At 41.8% G+C, this 19982-nt stretch overlaps 2 protein-coding genes across 2 annotated transcripts in view; one reads left to right on the forward strand and one right to left on the reverse strand.

Moving 5' to 3' along the window:
- ZAR1L (zygote arrest 1-like) overlaps window positions 1-3609 on the forward strand; it is a 5071-nt gene extending 1462 nt beyond the window's left edge. The window contains exons 2-4 of the mRNA XM_015424197.1: window positions 796-888; window positions 2213-2287; window positions 3351-3609. Coding sequence (XP_015279683.1) covers window positions 796-888; window positions 2213-2287; window positions 3351-3494 — 312 coding nt within the window. The 3' untranslated portion in view covers window positions 3495-3609. The remainder of the gene's footprint in view (window positions 1-795; window positions 889-2212; window positions 2288-3350) is intronic.
- A 2950-nt stretch (window positions 3610-6559) lies between these two features.
- Window positions 6560-19982, reverse strand: part of FRY (FRY microtubule binding protein) — a 168086-nt gene continuing 154663 nt past the window's right edge. The window contains 4 exon segments of the mRNA XM_015424198.1: window positions 6560-7649; window positions 9795-9997; window positions 12483-12593; window positions 14916-14933. Coding sequence (XP_015279684.1) covers window positions 7391-7649; window positions 9795-9997; window positions 12483-12593; window positions 14916-14933 — 591 coding nt within the window. The 3' untranslated portion in view covers window positions 6560-7390.

A 19982-nucleotide genomic window follows, 5' to 3' on the forward strand; every position in this document is an offset into this window, starting at 1 on the left:
TTAGCCACTAGGGGCGCTCTTGCCTCAGGCTCGGTCCGGTGCCTAGGGCGGGAGAAAGTGGGGCGGCCTGTTCCTTTGAGGTAGGGTTGCCAAGGGCTGGAGGGAAGCGTCCTTTCCCGTCAATAAAATGGAAATAGGTAGGTGGAGCTCGGGATAAATAGCATCCCATTAAAGGTCGCGGAGAGTCGGACTCGACTGTGCGACTGAGCAACAACAACAAAGGAACAGAATGCTTTTCTCCAGGTCCCTTGGCAACCTGGGTGAGGACAGCCTCATCTCTGTTGAAAACCAGACCAGGGATGTAGCTGCTGCTACTGTTGCCTTGTAACTGTCCAGGAAGACGCTGGTCAGTTGCCATGGTGGGGTCTGGAGATCTGGAACTACAACTGATCTCGAGACAATGTAGTTCAATCCTTCTGCTTTGGAGGATGATGAATGCTATGTCTTGTCCCTCGGATTTGAATATGGAAGGGACTAATGGATCTTAAGCACTGTTAGCAGTACATGGTCTAGCAGTAGAAAATATGTTTTGTTCATGCCTTAGAAAGAGTCAGACCATTGGCACTGTCTACACTGACTGGCAGTGGCTCTTGTGGGTATCTGGGAAAGGTCTTTCCCATCATCTACTGCCTGATCTCTTTAACTGCTGATGCCAGGGATTGAAGTTGAAATCTTCTGCATGTAAAACAGAGTCTCCATTGCTGAGCCACAGTCTCTCTCCAACACATTGACTATGGGACTTATCTGTGTGCATTGTCTAGATGCCTTGTTGTTAATAAGATCTTCCTGTTTCAGTTCCTGGAACAGAAATATGGCTACTTCCACTGCAACAACTGTAAGACCAGATGGGAGAGCGCTTATGTATGGTGCATTTCTGGAACTAATAAGGTATCATGCTTGGTGGCCCTCAAGAATCAAGGAAGATGGGGGAAATAATGGTTTGGGTGTGCAGCTTTAGTGAAGGGGGGAAGAATGGTGCTTCCCAGAATAGGAAAAACTCCAGGTTTGATTGAGATGAGTTCCAATCAAATATTATGGAGAACAGAACTTCTGAAACAATTTAGAATGGCTGTAAAATTAGTATATTACTATATTACACTATATTATATGAGTGTCTCCTGGGTCCTTTAGAGCTCTGATGTAATGTTTGTCCTAGATCAGAGTTTAATCTGATGCTGGAGGGAAGCGTCCTTTCCCGTCAATAAAATGGAAATAGGTAGGTGGAGCTCGGGATAAATAGCATCCCATTAAAGGTCGCGGAGAGTCGGACTCGACTGTGCGACTGAGCAACAACAACAAAGGAACAGAATGCTTTTCTCCAGGTCCCTTGGCAGCCTGGGTGAGGACAGCCTCATCTCTGTTGAAAACCAGACCAGGGATGTAGCTGCTGCTACTGTTGCCTTGTAACTGTCCAGGAAGACGCTGGTCAGTTGCCATGGTGGGGTCTGGAGATCTGGAACTACAACTGATCTCGAGACAATGTAGTTCAATCCTTCTGCTTTGGAGGATGATGAATGCTATGTCTTGTCCCTCGGATTTGAATATGGAAGGGACTAATGGATCTTAAGCACTGTTAGCAGTACATGGTGCTGCTGAAGTCCTATCACTTGGGGTCCTTTCATCCATTGAACTGCTGCTTGTTCCTCCCAAATGATGTAGGAATGTTAACATCTTGGGGGGGGGGAGACATGCAGTTGCCAAATTCAAATTGAATATAAGTAAAGGTTAACTTATTTTGCCAAATCCAGGTGGGTAGCCGTGGTGGTCTGAAGCAGCAGAACATATTTTGAGTCCAGTGGCACTTTTAAGACCAACAAAGGTTTATGCAAGATATGAGCTTTTGTGTGCACACATACTTCTTAAGGAGCTGCGGTGGCTCAAGTGGATAAGACGCTGAACTGCAGGCTGTGGAAGGTCGATAGTTAAGTGTGAGAAACGAAAAAAGAGATGTGGTTGCCAAATTGAGATTGAATATAAGTAAAGGTTAACTTATTTTGCCAATCCAGGTGGGCAGCCGTGTTGGTCTGAAGCAGCAGAAGTGAGGATTTAAACCTGGCTGTCCCTGTCTTAGTGTGGTACTCTGTCCACTATATCACATTAGCACACTGAGTTAGATATATCTATTGCTGCACAGGTTTTTGCTGTAGGTTATTGTTTTTTACTTAGTACCTTGACACCTGGTATTCTCCTTTCTAATATCTCATTTTCTTAGGTTTACTTCAAACAGCTCTGTCGCAAGTGTCAGAAGAGCTTCAATCCTTATAAAGTAGAAGCAATTATGTGCCAGGTGAGTAATATTTCATCAGAGGTGTACTAGGCATCTCTGTCTTGGTGAAGGCCTTGACCTTTATTAGGGTTTGGTTATTTTATGAACTTCAAAGGATGCCTATTTCACACAAATAGAAACAAAGCACTTGATAACTGCTCTTTCTTTATAGAAACATAACATCAGGGTTTGACTGCTTCAAAACAATGTACAATAGTTAGGTAATAAAGCAGCCCAAAATATCTTCTGCTGCTGAACAGAGAATGGACAAAATTCCCCCTTAGCTTTCTTTGCCAGACTGGTATAGTGGTTAAGAGCAGTTAACTCTAATCTGGAGAACTGGATTTGATTCCCCACTCCTCTGTATGAAGCCTGCTGGGTGACCTTGGGGCAGTCACAGTTCTCTCAGAACTCTCTCAGCTCCACCTACCTCCCAAGTGTCTGTGTTGGGGAGATGAAGGTAAGGCTTCGGTAAGCCATTTTGAGACTCCTTAAAAACCTACTCTTCTTGCTCTAACTATATCACTAAGGCTGGTTGTGGAATTGACTGTAAGTTCTGAGGTCTTCTATGGATATAGACAAGTAGAATATTATATCACATCTACCACAACAAATTAATACTTGCAGTGCATATCAACACCCATAGACCTTCTAAATAGCATTGCCAATAGAGTACTGCGGGGTTGGCATTAGCAGCAGCTAACTAGTTGTCTCTAGTATGCCTGAAAACTCAGTGCTTTCCTTCTGAAATATGGGTAAAACTAGCCACATGTGTTCATGTACAAACAGGCCTGTAAATAGACCATGAGAGACCATGTGTTGTGCCTGATATGTTGGTATGTGATCTTGTCCTTGTCTTCAAAACAAGAGTAGGGTATTCACCTGTGGCAGCAGCTCTAGGACAGTATAGCTGAGTTTTCAATGAGGAACAAGGAACTCCAAAGGGGAATGAAGATCTCTCTGCCTGGGCTTCTTGCTTTGTCCAGTGCCACTTGGACATATAAGGCAGATCCATAGGAGAGATCATCACTTTGGGAACAGGGCTTAATCTGTCTGCTAATAATTGAAAATGTTGTCTTTCAAGCTGTGTTCAAAGACTCGTTGCTCCTGCCCCCAGAAGAAAAGGCACATTGACCTCAAGAGGCCTCACCGTCAAGAGCTGTGTGGTCGCTGCAAAGGCAAGAGACTGTCGTGTGACAATACCTACAGCTTTAAATACATTGTCTAAGCTGTTTGCCTTCCAAGTATGGCTGGTTTGTGTTGGCACTATGCACTTTGATACTTGGTTTTGACTTTAGGCTTTTGACCTGGCATTGGATAACGGATTAAAGATTTTTGTAAGGTTGGGGAATATTGTATGTAATTTCATTGTTAACTTGTAATAAACGTTGAATTATAATTAATGTTTTAGTCTCTCTGACATGAAAATAGGTGGGTATATGTATATAATTGTTGAAGTGAAATGGACAAAAACAAAATTAGTTGCTTAGGTTTTCTCTATAGCAATTTTATTAGGAATATTAGCTTCTTCTGTCACTAAGGAAAAATGGAATCTCGTTGGAACAGCACAGGGGAGGGCAGACTTTATTCCTGGGAGCTACTTATTTTTTTTTAATAACTTTGGGTGTTTCTAGTCAAAAAATTGTGGCTTGCACAAAAATTACGGTGCTTCAGAGCAGGTCTGTGATAAAGTGAACCATGACCTCAGATTGTAATTTGCTTTGCTGGGGGGAAATATAGTTACTGACTATGTCTCTCATGGGCAAAGCAAATAGCAGCACTGAGGGTGGGGGGCAAGAGTCAGAAGCACACTTTACCCCCAGCCAGAGTAACGGTGCATAAATGTGCCTCCTTTACACTAGCTGTGCAGTAGTTTTAAAAGGAAAGATTAAGGAAGTGATTACGTGAGTTCCGTGGGGTGGTCACTCCTAAGTGACCTTTACCTCCTGTGTACCCCTGGAATAGAGGTGACTTATCAAGACAGAGTGGTAGTAAAGATAATAAAACATGAACTGCATTTATTCCTCTTTGTTAAAGCCAGCTACTGGTAACTGAATAGGAAATTAATGCACTCTGGTAAGAGGATCATGCCATCAAAAGGGAGATGATGTGTCGACAAACACATTGTTCCTGGTTCGACTGGAATCTGGATCCTAATAGATGATCAAGGCACTCAGTAGTTCAGGGGCTCCTCCTTTTAGTTACTTTCTCTAAAGGTACAAATAAAACTTTAAGCTAGTTCAAATGAAAACATGAGTATTATGTCAATTTTTGCTCAAAGCGGACTTTAAAGAGCTTATGTGACCAGTAGGAAATTGTCTAGTAAAATGACATTGCTTTAGTAACTGGAAGATTGTGCACACTGTAGAGAGCAAGGGGCTAATCAAATGCAATTACCATGTAAGTGGAATGAAGCTGCCATTTAGTACCCAGTGCTCCAAGTAGATGTAAATGACAATAGTATCAACAAAGGGGGGGACACACACAGGTTTTAACAGAGCAAAAGGACTTAGACCACAAGCTGTGGGGCCTGATTCCTTTGTCCCTGAAGTGATCAACCCAGTCCTTCTAACTTTCACCTCACTGGAGGAGCACCCATTCAGGAACAGCTGTCTCCATCATAGGATGGTGCTTGGCTTGGCATCTCAATCTCCTACCAGCCATTTTGTGATGATGCCTGCTTGTTTTTTCCAAAATTTCATAGATTTCCTTGGACTCAATGAGGCTTGGGATCCCTGATCTCAAAGTATTAAAAAAATGGCCAAGTAATTGGCTCAACAGCCAATTATGGTAAGAAGTGTTAAGTAAAAGGTGCTAAAGCAAGGCAGGAAGATGTGGAATGTTGTGCAAAACTCCAAGATAGCTATGGAATGCTTTTTTTGTTGATTCAAGATCATGGAGGTCACATTTCAGGACAGAACCCCACTTTAATGCACGGATAGCACTATTTAAAATCGAGTGCTACTTTGTTCTTCAAAGTATATTTTGCTAACCAAGCTGACTCTCTCAAATGTGAACAGGTTCTATAATATGTGACAAGCTCAAGGGCTTTATAGTTATTAGGTAGATGTGCAGAGTCGCACAGTATTAAGTATGTAAATTTATGTACTGCCTGCAAAATCAATTTTTACCATACCCCAATTACATTGTAATAGATGGTCAAGGCAAGACAAAAGTCTCTTCATGGCTGGACGGCTGCTTGTTACCGATCAGCATTCAAAAATAGCACATCTTTTCACACTTTTTTTAAAAAGCCAGAACATTATAGGCTAGTTAGCTCAACATCTGTTCCAAGTAAATTGATATAAAGCATTATCAAGTAAAGAATTAAACATATAGTTGAATGTCTATAGAATGATTTGCACACAGCTTCTACAATGAGAAGAGCTGTCTCACAAATTTGAGAACATTAAGCATGTGGGCTAGGATTACTTGGGAGACGTCTTATAGGTGGACTTTGGAACCGCTTTGGGAAAAAGTCCGAAGACACCTCAACAACCTTTCAACTTAACAGAAGTAGAGGATCAGGAAGGAAAACCCATGCAGAATCAGACCAAGAGCCATGAAAGTTAGTATTGTCTACTCAGACTGGCAGCTGCTTTCTAGGGTTTCAGGCTGAGTCTTTCACATCACCATCTAATTTTTTAAACTGGAAATCCAGGGATTAAACCTGATAACTTTTGCATGCCAAGCAGAGGCTCTATCACTGAGCCATGGCCCCTCAACACAATTCCTAGCTGTATCAAGGCAAGTGAAGGTAGAATTGTATTAACCTTTTTGGGGGCTTTTCCTAAACCAGGTATGCAACACCTATTTGGGAGTGTTCTGAAGTCTGGTGTGCAGTGAGTATGTGAACCCAACTGATCTGAATCAGGGTTCTGGTTTCAAAAAAGCCCCAGAAGAATTGACTCTGTACAGGTTATGGCACAGACTAATTCCAGACACAGTCATTTTTGTATATGTATGTATATATATATTATAATCATCTTTATATTTAGTAAGATAATCCTGTTCTGATCAAAATATCAACCAAAAGGTACTTCACAAAAACCTTTAAAGCGTATTTACAGAAAGTTTAAGTGACACAGACAGTGCCTGAAAAAGTGTCTCAGATGTGCAGAAGAGATACATGCACCCATTTAACACTTGACAGAATAAGTGTAAAGGGAAAATGCAAGGAAAAACATACATATTACAAAGAAAATACCTTAAGAAATGGAAAGTGAACTCGAGTTTTATGTAATGCTTTTACTGTTGAATTCCAAACGTATATTAAATAAAAAATGCATGCGGGGCAATTCAAAATAATTAAATCAGCAATGTGATGCTTTCCTACAAAATGGCAATTTAAGCCAGACCAACTGTCCTTAAGTAATATAAATATATTCATAAAAGCAACCCTCTAGTAAAAAGCAGCCAAAATTTAAAAAAAAAAAATCTTCCTAGTCCATTCATAAGGTACTTTGGTCTTAATAACAGACCTCTTTCAAAAGGATCTAGTACCTTCCAAGACGGTAGCCTAGCAACATCAGGAAATGTACTTCATAAGCAGCTTGGGTTTTTTTTTCCTTTAAAAGATACAGTAATCATATTTAAATTACAGTATACATATAGCTGTAGCTCTTTACAACCGCTTTCATACACACAGGCTCTCAGCTTTCGAATCGACAGTCTTGCAGGGTCCTGTCGCTAGCTTCATTCTGCCTATTTTTTTAACTTGGTCAAAAGGAAAAAAATGTACAAGATTTAAAAAACAAAAATCCTCAAGTTAAGGAAAGATTGCACTTTTGCCAACCTAAAATTAATTTTCTAGAAAGGAAGTCTTGTTCAGTGTAGTAGTCTTTGGTATGAATGGAAGTCACTTCTTCAGTAGTGAATTGCAGTTGCCCAGTGAAATGCATTTTGTCTGTGCAGCACAGCACAAAGGATTCTATGCTACCTCTGTCCTTACAGTATTGCAGCACGGTGAAAACTCTGCCCAGCTCTTCTTGGAAAATGGTGTAAAGGGAACAAGACTGACTACAACTTTACCAAGTCTTTCTAAGGCTGAGAAGGTATTGAACCACCTTGCCCCAGCATGGAAGCAATCCCAACTTGAATAAGAAAGGGGGCACAAGGCTTCTGTCAGAGACTTGTGCCAGAAACACTGGACTCTGGAAGAAAAGTATTGATGACTCGGTAGCTTTGAGCCCTGCGGATCATGTCCCGGATCTCTATGTTCAGTTCCATCAGTTTTGTACAGATTTCGGACAGGCTTTGGTTAGAGCCCACCAGTGCATAAGTGCCAGACTGCCCAAGTGTTTGATGCCGGAAGTAGATATTCAAGAGGGTTTGGACCTCATCATCAGTTCTGCTTCCAAAGATGTCATTGGGCCATAAACTCCTGCAGCAAAACAAAAGTTCAGGCAAGTCACTGTCATTTGAATGAGCATTATATTATAGAAAGAGAGAGAGTGTGTGTGTGTCTAAAATGCCGTTGAGTCACAGCTGACTTATGGTGACCCCAGCAAGGGGCTTTCAAGGCAAATGAGAAGCAGAGGTGGTTTGCCATTGCCTTCTGCAGAGCCTTCCTTGGTAGTCTTCCTTCCAAGTACCAACACTGCCTAGCTTTTGATATCATACCATGATATATCATATGCTGCCTTCCCTTCTACACAAAGAATACATTCTTTTTAAAAAAATCAAATCTCCCAATCCCTTGCAGGTGCACAGATGAAGTGATAATTTCTGGTAATACGTATATGAACACCATGCAACTGAAAAAAATATCCTTGTAGTTGCCTTTTGGCCATGTGACTCTTGTATGTATTTACTTGAAATTACAGTGAATTACTTCCTCCTTTACATCTGTGTTTATATGTAGGTGGGAGTCACCATGGATACAAACCCTCCACTGCTTAGTTTGGCATGGCAGAGCTATGAGTACATTCACTCTTATTCTCAGAAAACTAGTACTCACAGTAGGGGCATTTCTAGAAAGAACATCTTAAGGCATAGCAAGACCTTGTAATGGGAGTTCACAACCTCTTTCTAAGCAGCCATTCCCTAAGTCATGATTAAAAGCTATTCAACCTCTGTCACTCCAGCTAAGGCAAAATTGTCCTCACTGTTGCCGACTGCTGGAAGAGTCAACTCACAAAAAGAAAGGACACGGGGAGCAGCATCAGTCACTTCATGCTCCAGAGGTTCGGAAGGGAGACAGATTTGTTTCAATTGTTCATGTAACTGTGGGAGAGTTTGGGACACCAGCCATTAACTCAATCAAGCTATCCACAGGGGAAGTGGAAACTCAAGGATAAACCTCTTCACAGGCAGCTTGCACTTCAATCACAGGCAGCTTGCACTTAAAGCCCTACATGGCCAGGGTCCGGCATACCTGAGGGACCGCCTTTCCCCACACAGGTCCCAAAGAGCACTTCGGTCGGGGTCGCAACATCGTCTTGCGACCCCGGGCCTTAAAAAGGCCAGGCTTGCTGCCATAAGGGCCAGGTCCTTTTCGGTGGTGGCTCCTATCTGGTGGAATGAGCTCCCGGAGGAGATCAGGGCCCTGCGGGACCTGTTACAGTTCCGCAGGGCCTGTAAGACGGAGCTCTTCCGCCAGGCTTTTGAATAGGAGCTGCCGCCGCTACCACCAACGGGGGCCTGTATAGCAGCACCGCCAGATGAGGCGGAGTGGCCAATGAACATCGGGGGGCCACAGTAGCCTCCCTCTGGATTTAAGGGCATGTGCAATAGGGAGAGAGGGTGTCAGTCACGCGGGATCCTTGGGCGTAGCCCATTGTACCTAACTGTTTTAATTTGTTTTACTGTGTTTTTATCGCACTGAGTGCCATACTGTTGTAAGCCGCCCTGAGCCCGCACACGGGGAGGGCGGGGTATAAATAAAATTAAATAAACAATAAATAAATAAATAATCAAAACTTGACAATCACTAATGATCATGATGAATTGGGTCCAAAAGGTATCTTTCCACATGTGGAAAGCGTCTTCTATTGCCAGAGGGCTATGAGCTACAACATTAAAAAGCCAAACTAATTCCCAGCAATGATTTTCTGCTAGCACAGCTTCTTGCACAAGTGGAAGCATGAGAACTGTGACAGAGAATGTATATCAAAGCATTGCATGGGAGCTTGTGGAATGGTACACATGGCTATTTTCCTTCCACTCATTGTTCTTTGGATCCAACCCAACATACTGGGAACTTCACATGCAAGCCCAAGAGAAATTAATGCGTATCACAGCACTGTTATGTGATATGCACAACAGAGGTTATTAGCTTGTGTCTGAAAGCTCTTGCATATACATTCTTATTGAACCTGGACACAGTCTTGCTATAACAGAAGTAGGCCTGGGCGTGTAGGAAGCAAAAATTGCCTTGTTTCTGCATTTAATATGCCAGACTTTTTAATCTGAAGCCATCACTAGAGTTCAGTAACAGTACTCCAGAGCACTGGGTTTTGTAGCTACAGCTCTTTAGATTAATAAATACAAATTAATACATAGTATAACCTGCCTAGTTGAAATTTACCTGCATTCCCTTATTTGATAAAGAGCCTTTTCAAGCTCATTATTTTTCAGACACTCCAGCATGGACTGTATGGCTACTTCTGTAGAAGTGAACATGGGTTCCGAGGTACCACACTCTATAATCAGTGGATCAGTTGCAACGGCAGCACTTGCTTCCTTAAGGTTCTTCTTTAATTCACTCAGCTCTCGTGACATATTCAATAGCTGTTAAAGAGAAAGGGGAGGGGGGAATGAGACTAAACAATGCACTATTTCCTTCACCCACTCCCCCTTTTCTTATTGCCACTGAAAAGGGAAAATCAAAGAACTAATGGCAACTTTTCTCCCAGCTGAGTGTGTGACTTTCTGTTCTTATCTGGCTCCCTAGTCACCACAAACCTGACTGTAAAATCTGCTGAATACTGAGAATGCAAACATTGGTTGTATCCCTTCATGGATCCACCTGGATTGGACTGTGCTGTGACTAGAAATGAACTACCCCACAGTTGGAGAAAAAAAGATGTTTGTATTCTATGAGGATACACAATATGGTGAATGCCATACATAAGAATGAGAAGTTTTGCCATTTACACTGGAAATCATTCCACCATATTAAAAAAATGTCCATTTTGGGGGTATTTTTGTTTGTGTGAGTATGTGTGTATGTGTGTGCCTGGAAGTCATGGTTGACTTCTAGGAACTCCTAGTGGGGCTTGGATGTTTCAGAAAGGTGGCTGGCTATTGCCTGCCTCTGTGTCTCGGCCCTGGTATTCCTTGGAGGTCTCCCATCCAAGTACTTGCCAGGGTTGGCCCTGCTTAGCTTCCAAGATCTGATGAGATCAGGCTTGCCTGGGCTATCCAGGTCAGGGCAAAAATGTCCATATTTTTAAAACCATGGTAGAACACACTAACCTTATTTTTAATTTTTTTTGCATCTTTCTATTTAGCATTCTCACCAATAAAAGCATACTCCATATTAAATTGACCCATATCTCTTTGCATTTAATTTTCCAAATAGATAGGACAAGAGGGGGACCCAGGAGGATGTGGAAATTCATTCTCCCCCTTGCTAGCCCCGAGCCCCCGCACTCTGGCCCCCTTCTTATATTGTGCTTCATGGAACTTTAGGGTTTAGAGCCTCTCACTACCAATTGATTCCCAATGCTTGGGAAAGGGCCACTGAATCTTAACCCCCCATGACACCACATGAGGAAGAGGCCTCAGTATTGTGAGAGGTTGTCTCAGCGATCCAGAATAGCAACTAAGATCTCACAAACTTTTCTCCCAAGATCTGTTATCAAGGAACACCAAGATTTTTTTTTGCAATGTCTGTAACTACAATGAGACATTAAGCATTTGCTTGTGCTACATTATGCCCTCTATGTAAATATAGCATATATGACTACACACATATTACTATAATACACAAAAGAGCAAATGCATTTTCTAAAATGGCGCCTCCTACACAAACAGGACTACCTTCAAGCGAGAAAGCAGCTGGTGGAACTTGGGGGGGGGGACAGGGGACAGCATATCATGTACCTCCAGATTCTCCTGTTGCCACAACTGATGCGTGATGACAGGTGGTTCGGGGGGATATGATATACAGACAGTGAATTGCAAATCACCTTGGAAGTCAGTTATAAAGTTCAAAGGTGCTCCAGTTTTTGACAACAAAATATTCTTTTTTCCCCTTTAAGGGGATTTTGGGATTTAACAAGAACAGGTTATATATATTGTCCAGTGCCCCTGAATTAAACTTTGTGGTGGAAAAACAACCAGGCACCTAAGAACATGCATAGCAAAACAAAAAAAGTAATATTAAATTGAAAAGAACAAGTGTCCCATCGGCTAAACACATTATTGAAAACTATCACTGTCTGTCTGATTTCCCGTTTTGGGCAGTGCAAAAATTAACTTGTCAAAATGAGAGGCTACTATTGAAAAAAGAAGCAGAGTGGATCGCCAGTCTCCAGACTCTGACAGGAATTGCATCACCTTATGTAAAACAGTGATATTGCATCAACTAATCACTGGTATATACTACTGGTCTTGTACTCTTGTTGGAGAAACACTGTGGGACTAAACAGGTTTATAACATTCATCCAGGCAGAGGAAAGATTCTTTTAAAATTGAGCCAAAATCTGTTGTGTGCTGGATAGTTTAGCTTATATCTCTTATTACATACAGGGAGTTTTTCCTCTCTCCTTCATTTTCGTTCATGCAATCATAAGGGCAGAATAGGGCCCTTGCAGTTATACTGAATGGTTTTGTACCTGATTGGTATTATACCATACAAATTGTACTTTGTTTTTTTATCACAATACTTTATTTACATATTTTAGTTAAACAAATATTACTATTATCAGAACTCATTGATGTATTTGCATATTATAAATTCCCCTGAAGAAGTCTGTTGGTGAAAGGTGTTGAGAATCTTAACTGGGTAATAAAATGTATTTTTACTTTACTTGCACCTTTGGTCTTGGTCTTATTTTTATTTCTTAGTGACTGGTGTGGTCCTTTTATTTTCTCTGTTCTTAAATCCCAACAACTTTTTTTTTTAAACCAAAGGCATGTTCTAAACTTTCTGAAATGGTATCATCTGCAATCTTAAACAAGAAAAACTAACTTTGTTGGAAAAAAAAGAAACCCAACACAAGAAGGCACAGCAAGCTTTGCAGCAAAAGGTTTGGTTTTTGCAACATACCTCTGGCATTGTACTAACTTCGTGCACTTGTCCGATGAGTTTACAGTACGACTGAAAAAGCAACAGCAACTGGAAGTGCAGCTTATATAATCTCTGGCACAGTTCCAATTGCTAAAGAAATAAATTATAGAAGTGGAAGTTATTAATAAAAACAATAGAATGGACTTCATTCTCCCAGTAACCAATAACAAAGTGCTATGGAGAATGTGTGTTTGTGTTACAAAATAAGACAAAACACCCCTGTAAATCGAAGGGCAAAATGGCAAACATGTCAGTTCTACAGCAACCTTTCATGCCACTTTGCTTGTTCTCTAATTTGAGCTTTAAAGAAAGAGTGGCCTTAGCCATTTTTCAGGATTTCATCTTTTTTGACCTGAACTTATCATCATGAATGTTAATTTCACATATTTCCTCTCCAAATGTGATCGGCACCACTTTACAATCCAATGATGGGATGGCACTGGATCCAGCACAATTTTTTTGCTTGTGCTAGAGGTCTTGGGCAAGGGGAAACACAAAGGAAAAGATGGCAGTACTTGCTTGCACTAAGTCAACTTATTGTATTCCCACTTGGGCAAGGTCTTGTGCAACCAATCCCAGGGTTTTGAAACTAGGATCTTCTCTATTCTCAAAATACCTCCCCTAAGGTACAAGATGGAAGAGGAAGGGCATTGTTCCACAAGATCTTGTGTATGTTTATTTTATATTGTATATATAAAAAAAATTAGGATGGGAGCATGAGATGTCACACAAGATCTTTTGCAACCCCTTTCTTTTTTCCATTTGTGCATCACTGAATCCAATCCATGAATCCAAACAGATTAAATAAACTGGATTTTGCCACCACCCCAATAATTAATTATACTTTATCATAAAGAAGTGATATGTACTCATACTCAAGAAAAGCATTGGCTTTTCTATGGGAATTATTATATAGCTCATTGAATTAAGCCGAAATAGGCTGCAATCACACACTAAATAATCTACTTTCGATCCGCTTTCAATGTACTTTTGAATTGGATTTTGCCAGTTCACATAGTAAAAATCCAGTTGGAAAGTGCATTGGAAGTGGATTATTTAGTGTGTGTGATTGCAGCCATAAACATTACTTTACAAGGATGAGGACTCTCCCATTGTGACCATATGCAGATACATACGATTGATCGTCTGACTTCAAAAAGGACTTCTAATCACATTTATATAGAAATCTCATGCTTGTGCTATAGTTCTGAATGTCAAAGTCACTGTCACTGTAAACCTAACAGTGCAGTTCTATGCCGTGTGGATTTAGAGCTGTAACTCCTGATTAAGATTGCACTGTTAGTTTATGCCAGGGACCCCCAACATGGCGCCCAGTGGCACTTTTCCTGGCACCCGCCAAGTGATTTTAGAAAGTGGGTGGGATCAAGTGGTGGTGCTTTTGTCTAGTAGGATTTCTCACTGGGAGTGCAAACATTGCTTTGGCAGCAGCTACTGCCACAGCACAACAGTTTTCACTGTGTGACTGAAGGAAAGCTTCCTGTACACAAGAAAATATTTTTAAACAACATATTCATTTTCAAAAAGCATCCTGTTAAGCAGAGCTTCTGCCTGAAATATTGAAGAATGACTATTAGAGTTATGCACAGCCTCACTTCCTGGCATTTTTTTTTGTTGACTCTGTCTCCTGTGGCAGCCATTTTCTGGTTGCACCCATCAGCCTGTGTCAGAATTCCAAAGGTGCCCGTAGGCTCAAAAATGCTGGAGACCCCTGGTTTCTGCTGACTGAGGCAGACACAATTTTGAGTGGTGTTCCGTATGATTTCCTGGTCTCGGGAAAGAGGGGGCTGATTAGATTTGCATATGGGAAGTATGGATAAACCTCTTGCATCAGATAAAGGTTGGTCTGCTGCAACACATGAATATCTGGCTGAGGGTAGCCAGTGAATAGGAAAAGAATCCATATGGGGATTCCCTCCCATAAGGGATGGATTACGCCCACTGTTGTTATACTCCAACTTGGAATCAATTTATTTCTTTACACTGCAGTCATATGATGATTTCAATACATCAAATCCTGATTTAATATTTTTTTCCCCTGGAGGCATAACAGACATTGTTTGTTTTAATACAACAATTACTTTAGCTCGCTACCTTCACCAAGTTAAGCAACCATGTGGTTTGTTTGCCTCACCCACAAATAAATGTAAATAACAATTCTAAATTGCATGTGACAAGGACAAATGTACCATCTGTTGACGCTCCCCAGGGAGCTGTGAAATAAAACGCAATTCAAACATTGATTACCCATAATCATAGAGTGAATCAATAAGGGGAGAAAAAAGAAAAGAAGTAAAGGGGAAACATGCTAAGAGTTAAAACAGTGAACTGGTGTGTTTTATTAGTCCATATTTTAATGGACAAAAAATTTGAAAGAACTTTTTTTAAACTTACTGCAAGAGATTCCATTTGCTACACAGCAAGCATGGCACAGGAAAAAGGAAAGGAAAGAAAGTATAGTGTCAGTGTAATGCATGCAATTGGAAAAAGCACAGCCACTTTTACTAGTCTGTCAGCAGTATTAGCATTAGGCTTGTCTCAACTTGCTAAGTGATCCAGAACATATCAACATGCACGGCACCAGAAGCTTAACAAAAACTATTTGGATAATCATGGTTCTAAAACAGTCCCTTTAATCATCTACGTTTTGAATGCAGCTATTTCTGAAAGCTTGCCTGGGTAACTCTAAAAATAGAAAGTTCTTGCATCTTATCAATGTCTTGTTGAAAATCCTTAAAACGGTATCTATTTTTGTGGGAAAATTCTTTTAAAAGAAAAAAAAACAGCACGGTGACAAGGGGGCACATGTTACATTCCACTTGACTTCCATGCCGGGGGGTATTCTTGCACGGCAGCAGGTTGTGGATCAGAAGCTGCAGAAGAGAGTGCCCCCCTCTCCTGCCAGAGAGATCCCCACCCAGACAGCACTTGTTAGGGAAGGAAGAGGGTCAGCTGTGAACTCAGCTGGTCAGTACTGTGTCTGAGGATGACCCCTCACTCATCTGACCAGCTTGCTTATGCAAGGCCACCAGAGAAATGTGGGGAATATAATTTAATTTCTGTTCTGCAATCACCCATGCTAGATCAGGGTGCCTGACTTTCAGATTTACAGTTTAGGTATATAAGCCCTCGATACATGTATGTTTCCCCATCTGACCCAACAGCAGCTTCCCAGGACCATCTGAACACAGGATAGCAGTGTGTGTGTGTGTGTGTGTGTGTGTGTGTGTGTGTGTAGGCTGAAGATCCCTTTCCTTGCATCTCATGATCCCAATTTTATTGCACTGTTTTCTAACTTTGCAAACTGGGCCCAAAGCATGTCTGAGTAGTGAGTTTCCATTACAGAACATGCAAGGTATGTTGATAGAAAGTCCTCATGGCGTACTGCTGGAGGACATGTGGAAAACGTCACATATAGATTGTCTTGTGGAAGACTGGGTCATAGCTGTTCAGGAGGGCATTTTTAGAAAGAGAATGGGGCTGTAGTAAAATGGAAATGTTCAGGAGTACCTGTTAAGAAAAGATAAGGGTTGTTGTTTGCAGCACTGTTTATAGTACTTCTACTGCATTGTTTTCTAATGTATGTAATACAGTTTCTGAGTTTCTTATACCTTCTTCTGTTTTTATTGCATTGTTTTCTAATTTTGCAATCCAGTTTTATTATGATGTATATTATGTGTCTTAGGCTTTTCCTATTGCATTGCTAAATGTTGTAATCTGCTTTCAGTCCCAGCGAGAAAAGCAGACCATAAATAAAGTAAATAAATAAATAAAACAGCTGCCTCCTCCCTCAGCTGCAGCAGTGCTTCAGACCAGTAAGGTCGAAAAAAGCAGGGTACATGCATTGCATTAAGATAAATATATATCTAAAATTAGACTGTGCTTTCCCCTACCCGATAAAATAGCTGGGCTGAAGCACTGATAATAGGTGCCTGAAAGTGGTCCAGAAAGATGGAATTATCAAGTCACACTGCAATTCGACACTGAAAGTTTTCACTAGTCCCAGAAAACAAAACAGATATATTCTTCTCAGAAAGCTCTAGCGCAGAGGTACTCAAGTCTACGGCTTGCAGAGAGGCACTTTTGCAATCACCATCAACCAAACGAGGCTGGCATGAGACTCGCCCTTCAGGGAAGCTTGCAGTTTATCTGTTCCTCTAGGGTGACTGTTTCAACTACCAACCAGAAGCCCCCACCATGCTTGCCCAAAAGCCTTGCCCACTTTCCTGAAATAAGGGGCTGGTACTACACTGGGTAGGGTTGCCAGGTGCCTTCCTCCTGCCGGCGGGGGGATTTGGGGGGAATTCCGGGGGTGGGCAGGGATTGCTGGTGATGCACTGACATCATTTCTGGAAGTGACATCGTTCTGTCAGCAACAGCAGGGTGATGTATGTTTTACTCTTATGGTAAAAATGGCTACACACCATAGAGTTTTGCCCAAAAAGTAGAGTATCACCGCTGACGTCGCCAACACAATGACGGCACTTCCAGAAGTGACGTCAGCACATCACCGACATTGCGTAGGGCTGTCTGTTTGGGGGTGGGGTTTCCCTAGCCGACCAACTGGCCAGCAGTGGGCCAGAGCCCACAAAAGTGGGGGAACCCCCACCCTGACTGGGAACCCAGTAAGCCTAACACTGGGAAATAGTGCTTCGGAGAGCCAGCGGCGGCATGCCAAAGAGATACATGTGTCTCTTTGACATGCCCTATGAGGCCTTGGGAATGTTTTGTTTGGAGAAGAGGAGACTGAGGGGGACATGATTACTCTCTTTAAATATTTGAAATGATGTCATTTGGAGGAGGGCAAGGAGCTGTTCCAGTTGGCAGCAAAGAATAGAACTTGAAGCAACGGGTTTAAATTACATGCAGAAAGGTATCTGCTGGATATTAGGAAAAACTTTTTCACAGTCAGAGTGGTTCAAAGGTGGAATCAGCTGCCTAGGGAGGTGGTAAGCTCCCCTTCACTGGCAGATTTCAAGAAGAGGCTGGATGAATATTTGTCAGAGATGCTTTAGGCTGTTGCTGCATTGGGCAGGGGGGTTGGACTAGATGGTCTGTATGGCCCCTTCCAACTCTATGATTCTATGAGACACATGTGGCTCCCAAGTCACTGTGTACAATGTAACTTTAAATCAGCTATACCAGCACTATCTAATATAACTATATCTGCAGCACATACTATATAAGCCACAAGGGGCCCTTCCGTCATGGCCTAAAAACATCCTTTTTTCCTCCTTGACCAGACCTGGCAGCCCCCCACCCCCCAATTTCAAAACCTGTAGAATGAGTTCTAGAGAAATCAAAAGCTTGCACACTGTTTTATGATTGTTTTGGTAGGCCCTAATAAAAGAATGACCTGTGACCTGAAAAAACGCTACCAGCTAGCCTCCAGAGTGAGTCTGGGTAGTGCTGTTGGCCATGTTCCTGCCAGGGTCTTTAATAAGAAGCAGCAACAGTCACCAGGAAACACCCCAGCTAACTTTATGCTAGCTGTGCTCAGGAAGCCTTAAACTAGAAAGTGATTGGGAGAGGGGGAGAGAGAGAGAGAGAGAGAGATGGTTCCTAGGCAGCTACCTAATGCCCTCTGTTTCTTCTTGGTTGACAAGAAACAGAAGATTCCTTGACTAGCTGCCAAACAGCCCCATTTCTCAGTCTCTCCCACCCTTCTAGTTTAGTGCTTCCTTCATGAAACTAAGTGGAAAATTGTATGGCAGCTCAGGAGCAGGGGAGGGGAGCAAAAGGAGCACTGAAATGTCTCCCAGGGAGGTATTTAAACCCAACAGCTGACTGGCAGCTCCACCTGTCAGCTGTTAGGTTTAAATGGCTGGGGTTGGTATAGCTGAATAAACCCAAATACAACCTGGATAAAATCGGCTTTTTTGGGATCAGCTATACCGGTAGCCGAATACAGGTCTCTGATCTGTATTTGGCTTACATGATACCCCCAAAATACTGATAAGGTATTTTTTGGGTATTCAATTGGCTCAGTTATTGCCAAATGCACACCCTTAGTTGAGAGCCCCATGGATGTGGATGGAGCAGGGGAAGTGGATGCTACCTTCCTCTTGTTTCCCTTTTACACATATGGCCATAACCAGAAATGAGTAGGAGATCCAGTGCAACAAAAGAAAACAGATGAAGCAAGAAAGTAATATGAACAAGCAAAACAAAACATATAAAGAATTTTAAGAGTGCAGAACCCAAGGTAGGAGGGATAATAAATGAACAAGGGAGAAATATTGCCAAGGAAGAGAAAAAAGAATGAAACAAAAACAGAAAATGGCAAAAATATAAATTAAAAGCCAAAACAATCCCAGCCCTTAAATCATGTTGCAGGGAGGAAAAAAAGATTGAGCTGCATATAGACATTGCATCACACAGCGTGTGTACGTTTATAGACCATGGAAAGAAGTTGTCATTTTTTCCCCCTCGATTATTGATGGCTCTGTAGGCGGCTACATTTATTTTTTTACTTTGCTCAGCATCCGCCCCGGGCCATTTCAAATAAATCTGTTTTGCTTTGCCCGTGCACAGTAGTGGTCATGAAAAGGGGCATTTTCCTCCAATACCATGATTTCAAGCGTCACGGTTGTATAGGATTCTGCCCGCCAAGCCTGTCCAGGAATGGGAGGGAATCCTATACTTTTACAAATACATTAACAACAACCCAGAGAGGTAGACTACCCTCTCTGGATTCAGAACAACGGTTTTCCTTTGCTCTTTAAAGAACATGCACTGATCAGAAAAACGTTTGACATCACATGGCTACAAAGATGGCAAATCACTGTATAAGTGAACAACATAACATAAGCTGGATATTTAAATATTGATTTTTTTTTTGAAACACAATTACCAACTTAATTTTTTAAAGGTCAACTAAAAAAGGAAAATGCATTTAACTATAAACATCTCATCGTAGCCACATTAGCCTGTACTGGATTTACAACAGGGAAGAAGTAAAAGTCCTAAGATCAATTACTTAGTGCCATGGCTCAGAATGCCCAGCACTCCTCCCTGAAATATATAAAGCAGATGAAAGTGCCCTTGAGTGGGTGCAGGGTACATTTCCTTCACCACAAAGCCATATGCATCAGACAGACTAGAAATTTAACAATGAATTCTGCTAGATTTACTTCCTTCTAAGTATGCTTAGGGCCAAACACTTTATGACAGGACATGTGCAACTGATCTTCAAACAGTTTTTCCGAGGGTTAAAAGGGAGCCATTAACTTTTTCAAGGAAGCAAAGTGGGGGATGTGTGCATGTGATCCATTCATCACATACAGTTTTCCCAATCCAACAGTACAATCCTATACTCTAAACTCAATGGGCTTAGATTAGGGCTGCCAAGAGGGGGCGGGTGGCGGGTAAACCCACGCTTTGGAGGCCCGATTTCTGCCGCCGCAGAATCGGGCCCCGGAGGGAACTCCGCCCCCCGAAGCACAGCGTGGGGGCATGCTG

Source organism: Gekko japonicus, unplaced genomic scaffold (genome assembly GCF_001447785.1).
Source record: "Gekko japonicus isolate JY-2015 unplaced genomic scaffold, Gekko_japonicus_V1.1 scaffold1403, whole genome shotgun sequence".
In the NCBI taxonomy this organism is placed as follows: Eukaryota; Metazoa; Chordata; class Lepidosauria; order Squamata; family Gekkonidae; genus Gekko; species Gekko japonicus.